The sequence below is a fragment of the Phyllostomus discolor genome, chromosome 6 (assembly GCF_004126475.2).
Source record: "Phyllostomus discolor isolate MPI-MPIP mPhyDis1 chromosome 6, mPhyDis1.pri.v3, whole genome shotgun sequence".
In the NCBI taxonomy this organism is placed as follows: Eukaryota; Metazoa; Chordata; class Mammalia; order Chiroptera; family Phyllostomidae; genus Phyllostomus; species Phyllostomus discolor.
Window position 1 is genome coordinate 125,147,582 of NC_040908.2, and position 12,576 is coordinate 125,160,157.

Genomic DNA, 12,576 nt, shown 5'->3' on the forward strand with positions numbered 1-12,576 from the left:
TAATAAATATTTGTAGAATGAGTGAATACCCCCAAAGGAGCAGTGGCCATTGGTGATGAGGGCAGTACTCTGTAACTCCTGGCCCTGTGCAGAAAGAGTAGCTCCATTAAGAGAGTCATAGGGACAGATGTGTCCCTCGGGGACAGCTAGGGCTCAATTAGGGTGGGTAGCTGTCCAGTGGGAAGTAATGGCCCAGCAGTTAGGAGAGGAGGCTTGAGTCAGGTAGATCTGGTTTAAGTCCTGTATTCTTTCCTTAACTGCCTTGGGCAAAGTTATGACCTCTCTTTGTTTCAGTGTTTGTTTTCTTCATCTGTAATTTGGGGATAATAGTACTCGAAAGATCTAGTTACTTTGTCAGAAATAAAGTTTTTATATAACTTGACTTAGTTCATTCTATAATACATCTGAACACTCTTAGGTCATTTGCTTAATAATGTATTCTAGAAAGTGGAGAGAGATAAGAGATAGGAGAGGATCATTTTATCTTGTAGGCATTATGGGCATAGAACCAGCACAGGATATACAGCTTCAAAGGGCATAAAATATACTCAGTACTTAGAAATATTCCTGGGTCCAAGTTATGAAAACAGCAAAATAAAAATTAATAAGTGTTTGATTAAATATGCCCAAACATAGCATTACGCTAATTAGTTTACTGCAACAATATGTAACTTATATAGCTACATATAAATTGTACTTAATGTAAGCCCTGGCTGGCGTAGCTCAGTGGATTGAGCACGGGCTGGGAACTAAAGTGTCCCAGGTTCGATTCCCAGCCAGGGAACATTCCTGGGTTACAGGCCATAACCCCCAGCAACCGCACAGTGACGCTTCTCTCTCTCTCTCTCTCTCTCTCTCTCTCTCTCTCCTCCCTTCCCCTTCTCTCCCTAAAAATGGTTGAATAAAATCTTTTAAAAAATTGTATTTAATGTGAAATGTAGGTGCATTTCTCTGAAGTAAGAGAATTTAGTAGGATTTTAAGATGGCTCTAGGTGGCAGTTTTCCTCTTTTTGGCCTGGATTTAGTCTTCTAGTTAGTTGCCTCCTGCCTTTCCCCACCCTCAATTACTCCAGATGGCATTCTGTGATTATCTCTGGTGCTATTTCAGTGTCTAGAGATATGTGTATTTTATAATTTCCAAGATGCACATTTTTTTTCACATTTCAACATCTCTTAAATTGTGATGTACCTTACAGACTGATGGAGATTCATAGTGGCAGCATATTTTATTTTAGTGTTTCATTAAAAAATACTGTATCTTACAAATGATGGCAGTCTTAGATTTAATGGGATGTAAGCTATCTAGGTCTGGAGATAGGAACGTTTTGGAAGTGGTTAAGGGTCTTCTTCTTTCTTCCCATCAATCCTTGGCTTCTTAATAATAGTTGTTCCATCTTCCTATTTTGAAGATCATTCTGATCTTTTTCCCCTCTTCTCACTTTCTACTACCTTCTTTCCTGACTGCCTTCTTTTTTTCTCAAATCTCTCCCTTTTGTTCCCTCCTGAAGTCTGCACAAGTTCCCAGAACTCCCACTGATCAGAACCCTTTTTTAAAGGCCCTACAGCCTGGTGGTAGTGCCACCAAGCAAGGTGAATCCTGAACACTACATCTTCTCTCCCTTTGGGATCCTGCATGTACATCCTGTGGAGGGCACTGAGACCATAGCACTGGGTACCTGGCACCGCCACTCTGTCCTCTGGCAACAGCTCCAGTTCATCCCATTCTTCAAGAATTGCCTGTTACGCAAGGCCTGGGCCCGGTAGGTGATGACGGGTGTGGGGCTTGGGGGCAAGTGTTGCAGAGGGTAAGCAGCATGTCCTCACCGCCCTCTAATCTGTAGCTGGAAGAAGCATGTGAAGTACCAGGGGCTGCTTCGGTGCCGGTCTTTCCTGGGGAAGCATCTGCTCTTTGTTGTGCCTCACTTTGGGGCTGCACTGCTCCATGTCAGCAGGTGAGGTCTTCAAAATTCAACTTAGATGGATTTTTTTCATAAAAGGTAACCATTACCATTACTGTTTTTATAAAAGGTAACAACATGTTCTTTGTAGGATACTTGGAAAATACAAAGAAGCACAAAGGAAAAAGAGTTTTAATCCCTCCACTCATAAGTAGCCACTATAACCATTTTGTTGCATATCCTTCTAGTCTTTTTTTTTGGGGGGGGGCATTATTTTGTTCCTTCTAGTCTTTTTTTCTGTCACATATGTAATTGTGATCAGACTCTACATATTGTTAAGTAATCAGTTTTTTTTCCCCTCTGAACATATCACCACATAATTAAGTATTTCTACATCAGGTTGCCCAGATCACACAATTATTAAGTATCATTCTGGGGATCTAACTCAGGCATTTGAATCCAAACTGCCTGCACTTTCCACCGTATTACTTGAATTCTTTCTTTGGAAAAGCTCAGTTGTTCCTCTTTTCAGTATTCTCTTCCTTTCTCTGCACTCCTCAGCCACCCCAATTATCTTCTGTGACAAATGCCTACGGGGCCCAAGCAAGAGCCGTGGGAGACCCGAGGTGGGTTCGGGGCCACATGGTGTGAAACCTGGGAACTGTGATCTGGTGGTCGCCCCTGCAGCGGACGGTCACGCTCAGGTCCAGCTGACTGTTGCCATTGGGAGTATAGGCCCAGCATGTCGGCCACCTTATTTTTCAGGATTTCCTGGAAATCCACATTTTGTTGTAAAATTTCTTTATTTTAACTAGTTAGCTCAAAGTTTTATTAAAACACTGGCCAACTCTTAGTGGTACATTTGAAACCTTTTAGTCTGAATTTGGCCCCTGGACTGCCAGTTTGTAACCTCTGCTCTAGGCGTCCTCCGGCCTCGTCCAATCATCACTGCGAAATTAGCAGCATGAGGGCTTGAAGGCTGGACTGATCTGAATTTAAATCCTGCACACCAGCAAGGGACTTCTCTTGTTTTTAAAAAATTAATTTAAATAATGCACTTTAATTTCAGTTAAATATGAAAAATATAATCATTTACACCCATCATTATATTTTTTTATATTCAACTTCTAGTCCATCTTAAGTTTATTCAAAAGAACACCAATCGATGCATTTTTAAACTTCTAAAGAAATACATCATCATGTGGTTATGGGGCCATAAGCAACATCAGTTATTTAACTAAACTCTTAATTTCAAATAAAAGGTAAAGAAACCATTCCAGCAAATTAAATGCATGCTTTGCCTAACACACGTCTGAAAGCAGGAAAACATGGATTCAGCCAATTCAGGAAGAGATAAGTAACCTACAAAATCACCCCCGAGTGTTGCCTTGACAATGCAGGAGATAAACTGGGAGCATTTGCTGTGAGATCATAAGTGACATTTTCAAAAGTCCTATACAGGCTGCAGAATTGGTAATGCCTCCTGTGTTTCCTGTGTGGCTGACCACTTCAGAACAATGTAGCACACTTCCTACGAGAGTCTCATTATGCTTTGTTCTTGGGTGCTTTGCAGTTGTTATGTTGGTCTTCTGAGACACATTCCTAAATTGAAATCAAGTAGTAACTCTATTAATGATATATGAATAGCAGGCATCTCTTCTACAAATAATCTCTTTGACTTGATTACAATGCAGCCAAAGAGAAACAAAACATTTTTTTAGTTTTTTTTTTCATTACCATTTAGCCCCCTTATATTCCCATCCCCATCGGGACTTTACTCTTTGAGCTTCAGCTTCCTGATCTGAAAACTAGACATACAGATTTTTCAGCTGCAGTGAGAATTAAATGAGACTGTGAATATAAAGTACCATGTTCAGTGCTTCTCAATAGGTACTGAAGAAATAACATCCATTGTGATTTTCCTCTGCTTACTGGTGTGGTGGTCTTTCATCTTTTTCAAGGATGTTTAGAGATGTGGTAGTTTTCCAGATGGGCTGGGGGATGAGACTATATAATAGAAGTAGGTTTCTTCAGGGATAGTCAGCATATAGAGAAGTTGCAGGTTCCTCACCTTTGATCCTATCCATCTAGACTTCTAGGGGCCTCAGCTTCTCCTGTTCCAAGGAGGAAGCCTTCGTAGTCTCTCCTTCTAAGTCAGACCTTGGGATCTATTTGACCCCCTCTCTTGGCAGAAAGATCACTCAGTGTAAACATTTGCACATACCCCAGGCCTCTCCCAAAGAATTCCCCAGCCAGTAATTTCCTGGGCTTGAATTCTTCCAAATAACTCTCAAGAAGAAGCTGTCACTGTCAGTCCCTGGAAATACAGTTTTTCTAAATCTTTGCTCATTTCTGAGGTGAGCTGGGATAGCAAGAAGTCAAATATGTCCAAGGAAAGAGAGCTGAGATGCCAGCTCTGACCAGCTTGGCCCTGGGTTCCAGGCTTCTGCAGGAGCTGCACTCTGTGACGTGGCTGCCCCAGGAGCCAGATCGGAGCTACGAGCTGCTGGACCTAAAGCGGGCTCTAGCCAAGGAGAACCACAAGGCCCTGCAGCTGCTCTCTCACTGCCTGTACCTCTGCACATCCATCCTTCAAATGGTAAGAGGCCATTTGGTCAGTTTATTGTGAACCTTTTCTCCAAGCTGAAGGTATCAGCCTCCACTTGACTTAAGCTTCTCTCTTGGGATTCCCCTGGCTGCTGTGGACTCTGCCGTTGACTCAGAGCCATTGACCTGCCCAGCAACAGCAGTCTCTTCTCTGGGGTGGTTGGATCAGTAACAAGCAGCAGAGGCTTGGATTCAGCCTTTCCCTAATGGTTGGTCCTGGCCTTGAGTAGGGAGGGAAAGGAATGTAACAACATTTATTTTTCAGTTGTTTGTCCCAGGGACACTAGGGAATTTCAGAGTTGGAATCCTGATCTTTCATGCAGCCAGGCTTATCTTTTAACCCATCTTGCAACTTTGGCAGGCACTGTGGCTAGTAGAAGCATCCAGTGATGGCATCCTTCTTAACTTTGCCTACTTTCCATGTGTAGTACATGCCCCCTTCCCAGGGCCCTGGGAGGTCCTGCTGTGTACTTGCCTCTTACCCATGATCCCTCATCATTGTTTGTTGCCTGTCCCGTGGGGCTGGATACTCACACAGTTCTCTGGCTAATGCAGACAGTCCAGTTCTGAGAGGGAGGACCCACCGAGATACTGAGAAAATGGGAAGGGATGTGAAGGAGGCCCTTGGTACATTCATGCAGAAGAATGGTCTTTGTCCTCCAGATGACAACCGCCAGACCTGGCATTGCACTAAACTGAGTGGGGCAGAAGGAGGGGGCACGTGCTCCATGGCCTTCTCTACCTCCCAGGTCTAAATCTCACTTTGTTTTAATGTTACAAAACTGGTTATAACTTTTTTATAGTCAGTAGTATTTTTTTAATTAAGGTATAATTTACATTCAGTAAACTACACGTGCACAGTTTACTGAAATATTTGCATATATATACACCTATGTAACTACCACCCAGATTCAGATAGATGACATTTTCAGCGTCTCAGTAAGCTCCCTGGTACCACTACTCTGACCTCTGTCACCATAAATTAATTTTGTCTAATTTCAAATTTCATATAAATGGAATCAGACAGCATGTGCTCTTTTGTTTGTCTCTCTCTCTTTTTTTTTTTTTTTGACTCAACATAATGAGATTCATCTATAACGTTCTAGGTAGCAGTGGTCTACTCTTTTGTATGCTATGTAGTATTTCCCTGTATGAATGTACCATAGTTTACTTGTTAATTCTCTTATTGGTGGATCTAATTTTTCACTATTATGCATAATGCTGCTTTGAACACTCTTGTATATGTCTTGTGGTGGGCATAAGCACTCATTTGTTTGGAGGCATGTATACCAGTGGCTGCGGAAATAAGTATGTGTATATCTTACAGTGCCATACAATTTTCTAGAGTGACTGTACCAGTTTATAGATCTACCAGTTTATAGGAGACTTCTAGTTGTCCTATGTTCTCATCAGCACTTAGTGTTATCAGGATTTTTAATTTTAGCCAAACTGATGGGTAAACAGTGGTACCTTACTATGGTTCTGATTTGTCTTTCTATGGTCACCAATGATGTTGAGCATCTTTTCATGTTTATTAGCCATGTAGTACCCTCTTCTGTAAAGTGTCTAACTCTCTTGCTCATTTTTAATTGGGTTGTCTGTTTTTTTTCCTATTAATTGTAGGAGTTCTTTATGTATTCTGGATATGAATCCTGCATCAAAATTATGTATTGTAGATATTTTCTCTGAGTCTATGGCTAACCCTTTTACTATTTTAATGTTGTCTTTTGATTAACAAAAGTTCTTAATTTTCTTGAAGTTTATTTTATCAATCTTTTTTGGTCTGTGCCTTTAAAATTTTTAAATTCACTTTTAGAGAGAAGGGAAGGGAGGGAGAAGGAGAGGGAGAAAATCATCAATGTGAGAGAGAAACATTGATTGATTGCCTCTCATATGTGCCCCAACTGAGACTGAACCCACAAGCCAGGCAGGTGCCCTGACCAGGAATTGAACCAGCGAACTTTTGCTTTATGGGATGACACCCAACCAACTGAGCCGCACCAGTCAGGGTGGTCTGTGCCTTTTGATCTGGTTTATGAAATCTGTGCCTACCCCCAAAGTCATGTGGATATTCTCCTATATTTTCTTCTACAAATTTTATTACCTTTCCTATTTAGATCTATTGTCCATTTCAAGTGAATTTTTATGTATGATGTGAAGTAAGTCATGTTTTATATTTTCCATTTATGGAAAGACTGTCCTTTCCCCACTTAATTATAGTGATGTCTGTTTCCGGACTCTTTTCTGTCCCACTGCTCTCTTTGTCTTTTTGTCTGGGTCACACTGTCTTAATTATTATAGCTTTATGGTAAGTCTTGATATCTGGTATCATAAGTCCTACAACTTTTTGTTATTTTCATATAAAGTTTAGAATTAGCTTGTTAATTTTCACAACATAATTTATTGGGATTTTTTATAGGCTTGCTTTGAATCTGTAGGTCAATTGGAGGAGAGCTGATATCTTAACAACATTTTATTTCCTAATCCATGAACATGGATCTCTCCATTTATTTTTATTTCTTTTATTTCCCTTAATAAGGTGTTATAGGTTTCCTGTTAGAGTTCTTAAATATATTTCATTAGATTGATTATTAGATACTGGATATTTTCTTATTGCAATTATAAATGGTATTTTAAAACATTATTGTTTTCTAATAGTTGTTACACCATACACAAAAATTAATTCACAGTGGATAAAAGACAAGTGGAAATACAAATAATTTTCAGAGGTAATATGACATAATATTTTTATTATCTCAGGGTTTCTTTTCTTTTTTCTTTTTTAAAATCTTTATCTGAAGATGTATTTATTGATTTTGGAGAGAGAGGAAGGGAGAGAGAGAGAGAAAGAGATGTGAGAGAAAAACATAGATTGGTTGCCTCCTGTACCTGCCACAACTGAGGATTGAACTTGCAACCTTTTGGTGTATGGGATGATGCTCCAACCAACTGAGCCACCTAGGCAAGGCTCAGGGTTTTTTAAACAAAATATAAAAAATGAAAAGCCAACCCCCCCAACAAATATGTTTATATTAAATTCACTTAAATTAACTTCTTTTTTTAAGATTTATTTATTTTTTAGACAGAGAGGGAAGGGAGGGAGAAAGAAGGAGAGAGAGAGAAACATCAATGTGCGGTTGCTGGTGGCTGTGGCCTGCAACCCAGGCATGTGCCCTGACTGGGAATCGAACCTGTGGTGCTTTGGTTCGCAGCCCACGCTCAATCCACTGAGCTACGCCAGCCAGGGCTAAATTAACTTCTAATAAAGCACCATAAAAAGAGTGAAAAGACAAGCAAATGCAATACATGGAGCCCCTTGCTGTGCTACGTGGAATGGAATGGAGCCTGTGCCTGCTGGCAGTCACCCCAAAGTGTGTGTGTGGGGGGCGCAGTGCATAGGGAAGGGGAAGATCAGGAACCATCACAGCTGGTAACTGAATTGTTACTGAACCAGTTTGTTATCTGTGCTAGAGAAAAGCATGCTGCTGCCTGTTCAATTGTAGCATTACTGAATAACTAAAATATATTTGAAACATTAGAAACAATATTAAATTGAGTGTTTGGTAGATACCTTTTATCAATTTTTAAGGAAGCTCATCAATTTCTAGCTTGATAATGAATGGGTGTTGAATTTGGTCCAATGATTTTTTCTCTATTTTGGTGATCATGGGATTTTCCTTCTTTAGTTTATTAATATTGACAGATCGTCAGTGTTAGACCACCTTTGCTTTACTGGAATAAGCCCGTTTTCTTTCTTTCTTTCTTTCTTTCTTTCTTTCTTTCTTTCTTTCTTTCTTTCTTTCTTTCTTTCTTTCTTTCTGTTTCTCATGTAATTTGATTTTTATGTACTTTCAAAGTTACTAGGAGAGTTGCAAGGATAGTCTAATAAATTCTCATATTTTTTCCCACATTATTTTGTCCCATTTACTTTTTCATTCATAGTTTTTCTTTCTCTATGTATATATTCCTTATTTTCCTGAATTGTTTGAAAGTAAGTTGCAGACATCAAGTCCCTTTTCCCCCAAATATGCCAGTTTTTCTAATAAAAAGGATATTTTTCTCCCATTACTATAGTACAATTACCAAACATTAAAAGATTTCACTTTAATACAATTCTATCCAACCCACAATCCTTTTAAAAATTTGCCAATTATTCCAATACTGTCTTTTATTGCTATTTCTTTTTTCTTGCTTCAGGATCCAATCCAGAATCATACATTGCATTTCCCTCCAGTCTCTTTCATGTGGAACAGTTCCTCTGCCCTTTTTTGGCTCCTGTCTCACAGTGGGACAACCGTACAATATGATGCACGTTCCAAAGCTGTCTCTCCCTCCAGATCAGACCAAGAACAGCCTTCGCTGAGACCTTACTTGGCACTTTCCTCTTCCCTGTTTTGCTTCCCTCCATTAGGGGTTCATTTCCTGAAGATAGTTCCTTCAATACATCACATTTCCCCAAACTCCTGTCTCAGGATCTGCTTCTAGGGAACTCAACCTGAGAAAATGTGTATTAGACCAAGCTCATGTATTGTTTTATTCAAATATTCTGTACCCACAGAGATATTTCTTATTCACTTATTCTTTCCCTTTCTGAGAGATATATGTTAAAAATCTCCCCCTGTAACTTATAGATGTGTTAATTTATCCTTGATATTTTTTCATTTACAACATGTATTTTCAAAATCATGTTGTTATGTGCATAAAGAAAGGTTCATAACAATGTTTCTCAGTGACTTTATTGTTATAAAAGAGTCTTCATTTTTGTTACTATTTTTCTACTAGAGTTGTCTCTTGCTTGACATTAAGAATATCAAGAATTTGCTGCTTCTTTTTCTGTTTTCAACCTTCCCTTATTATTTTGTTTGATGTGTATCTCTTATTAATAGCTGGGAAACATTTAGCCTGAGCAACATCTTCCAGTAGGGTTGTCTCATTTATTATGATTGATAAAATTGGCCTTATTTTTCCCGTTTTGTTTTAGTATTTTCCAATTCCTCTGATTCTTCTCTGTATTTCTTGTGTATTATAGGATTATTTACACTTTCACTGCCATTATTGTCTTCTAATGATTTGAATGTTATATTTTTATTCTTCTCATGGTAGCCGAGGAACTACTCAGTGCCTACTCATCCTTCTTAGTTTTACAATCTCTTTTTTAACAGATTTTATTTCTTTTTTTTTTCAGAGAGAGGAGAAGGGAGGGAGAAAGAGAGGGAGAGAAACAGTTGGTTGCCTCCCCTCTCAAATTGAGGACCTGGTCTGCAACCAGGCTTGTGCCCTGACAAGGAATCGAACCTGCAGCATTTGGTTCACAGGCCAGTGCTTAATCCACTGATCCACACCAGCCAGAGCTAGAATCTCGATTTCATTTCTTTTCATAGACTCCTAGCTTGGAGGAAGTCACATAACTTAGTTCTGGGGAATGAAACATAAGTGGAAGTCACTGGGAAAATGTTTCAAAAGAGGCATGTCCAACTAGAATGTCTTTTAAACCTTTACTCCTATCTTATTGCCGGACCCTTTGATGAAACTCCTGGTAATAGAGAAGCCAACTCACCAAGATAAGGGTGAATGAAAGTCATGTTGAGGATGGGGGAGGTGGAAGATGGGAGGAGCTTTGTTCTCATTGGTATTATTGGGCCAATATACCATTCAGGGACTTCATATTATATTAAACACACAAACGTTTTACTTGCTTAAGCCACACTTCTCTAGTTTCCTCTTATTTGCAGTTGAAAGCATCTATAACACATTTATACAGCCACCCAACAGGTGTAGCTGCTCAACTTACATTTTTATAACTATGACTCTTTCATGGCTTTTTCCAAGAGCACCTTCTCAGAGAGTCCTTCTCTGGTCACCCTGTTTAAAATTGCAACCCCCACCCCATGATCGCCAGCACTCCTGACCCTGCTTTCCCTGCTGTGTTTTTTTTAAAATAGCACTTATCACCTTTTTGCACACAATATAAATTACCTATTTATTGTGTTTACTGTATCTCCCCATAAGAGGGTAGGGGTTTTCATCTGTTTCATTCACTAATATGTCTCTAGGGCTTATTATAGGGCATAACATATACTAGGTGCTCAGTGAACATTTGTTGCATGTCAAGTGTGAATTTGTATCCATATCTTTCTCCCAAGCAGAATAAGAACCTTAGCTCTCTCCTAATTTCCTTCCTACCCTCTCTTCCTCATTTACCCTCTACCCTTACTATTAGATTATGTTGCTACCTCTTGGAATTTTAATTCTGCTTTATCATTTATGAACATTTTTGTTTTCAACCTACACATTTAGAATTCACAATATGTTTCAGAAATTTCTGTGCTCATCAGAGCTTCAGACCACTTTATCCTCTTGTATATATTTTTCTCTGCCAGAAATATGCTATTGTTGCAGTTTTTTTCCAGAGAGAATTGTGGAGTGTTTGCATATCTAAAAATGTCTGCATTTATCCTCAAACATCAGGGACACTGTGGCTAGATATGGAATTCCAGGTTTAAAATTTTTCCTCAGAACTTTGAGGATATTGTGGTTTGATGAGGTTTTAAAATGTATTCTGATTATGTTTGTTGTAGTAATTATTATTGTTGTTTGTTTGGTTTTATCTTGATTGGCACTCAGGGAGTCCTTTAATGTGATGTGGCCCATTCCTCTTACAAATATTTACTGCAAACTACCAGTGCCTGGAATTGTATTCAGCAGTAGCTAAGTGAAATGAGGTGTGACAGGGGCCTCCTCCTCAAAGAATTTACGAGGTAGTGATGAGTCCCACAGGCAACTAATAACGACAATGCACTGGACTAGGTGTGATGAAGTGGAAAGCACTAGGCACTGAGAGTACTACTGGAGCACAGAAGAGGACATCTCGCTAAGTCTGAGAGCACATGCGTGTATGCTGTGCTTAGCTCAGGCACAGCATACACGCTCAGAGGACTGGGATTTGTGCTCAGGGTTAGCACAATAAAATACAATTCACAGACACCAGGTAGTTCTAATCACAAGCTCTATTGAGCATAAAAAAAAATAAATAAACCCCTCAAAACAGGAGAGCAGCAAGGACAAAATGTCCACTTGGCCAAGAATATCTTTTTGGTGTCTCCCCTCTGTTCCTCAACAGGACAGGCCCAGAGAGGTGGTAACTGTCAGCAGCCTTTGTAGGCTGAGGGCCTTCCCAGATGTGAGAAGAACCTACAAGGAAGCTCCCAGACTTTTATCTTACATGCCCCGACCCATCCAATAGAAAGTCTATGTCCGTACACAGAGACAGCTTCTGTTAGCACATAAGGCAGTATCATGCTGGTTCAATGGCCACACCACCTAGACCCAACGATTAGAGTCCATATCCTGAAATTATTCTGGCCTTACTTACCCAGTCTTTCTCTTTCTTTGTCTAATCTGTGCCATGTGGAACTATTTATACATGCACAAATTTTCTATTTGAGTTCCACCCTAGTAGCTTTGAGTGGATAGGCCTACCTATCAAATTAGCACTTTGTAGCCTCTCAATACATACTCTCCATTTTGCATCTTCTCTGGACACCTAAAGATGTATGGGGCTAATTTCTACTAAAAAGCAGCACTCTATGTGTATATCTGGCTTCTAGGTTTTTGCTCCAAGACCTGAGAGTTTTGCACAGGCCAGTAGGTGGCTGGTATGCTCTCTACACCCTTTTCTCCAGTGAGTTTTCCTTTTTCTATGCCGGCAGGTTCATGAGGATACATATCAAATGCATCAGGGCCTGCAGGAGCGAGTGAAAAACTGCAAGAGCATCAGGACAGGACGAGGCTCTGTATACCTTCAAAGGGTGCAGTGCCAGCATCTAGAGCAAAAGCTGAAGCAGGCAGACACCTGGCTGCTGCAGCTGGGACAGCTGGCCCGCCTGATGGACTACATGATTTGCCAGAGCCTTGTGTCTATCATAGAGGAGGAGATAAGCTCTTTTGTGGCCAACATCCTTCAAGTGAGGTGGTGGGGGCATATGTGGAGGTGGGCAGGCAGTCAAGGGCCAGGTGGCATGGAGCAGATACTGACATCTAGCCCCATGACCTCTCCTGACCCTCTTTACAG

General features: G+C 40.1%; 1 protein-coding gene across 1 annotated transcript in view; it reads left to right on the plus strand.

The window, feature by feature from the left end:
* DNHD1 (dynein heavy chain domain 1) overlaps window positions 1-12,576 on the plus strand; it is a gene marked incomplete at its 5' end in the record, with an annotated part of 70,781 nt that overhangs the window by 7,878 nt on the left and 50,327 nt on the right. Inside the window, 4 exons of the mRNA XM_036029992.1 lie at window positions 1,557-1,760; window positions 1,842-1,952; window positions 4,341-4,497; window positions 12,215-12,469. Coding sequence (XP_035885885.1) covers window positions 1,557-1,760; window positions 1,842-1,952; window positions 4,341-4,497; window positions 12,215-12,469 — 727 coding nt within the window. The remainder of the gene's footprint in view (window positions 1-1,556; window positions 1,761-1,841; window positions 1,953-4,340; window positions 4,498-12,214; window positions 12,470-12,576) is intronic.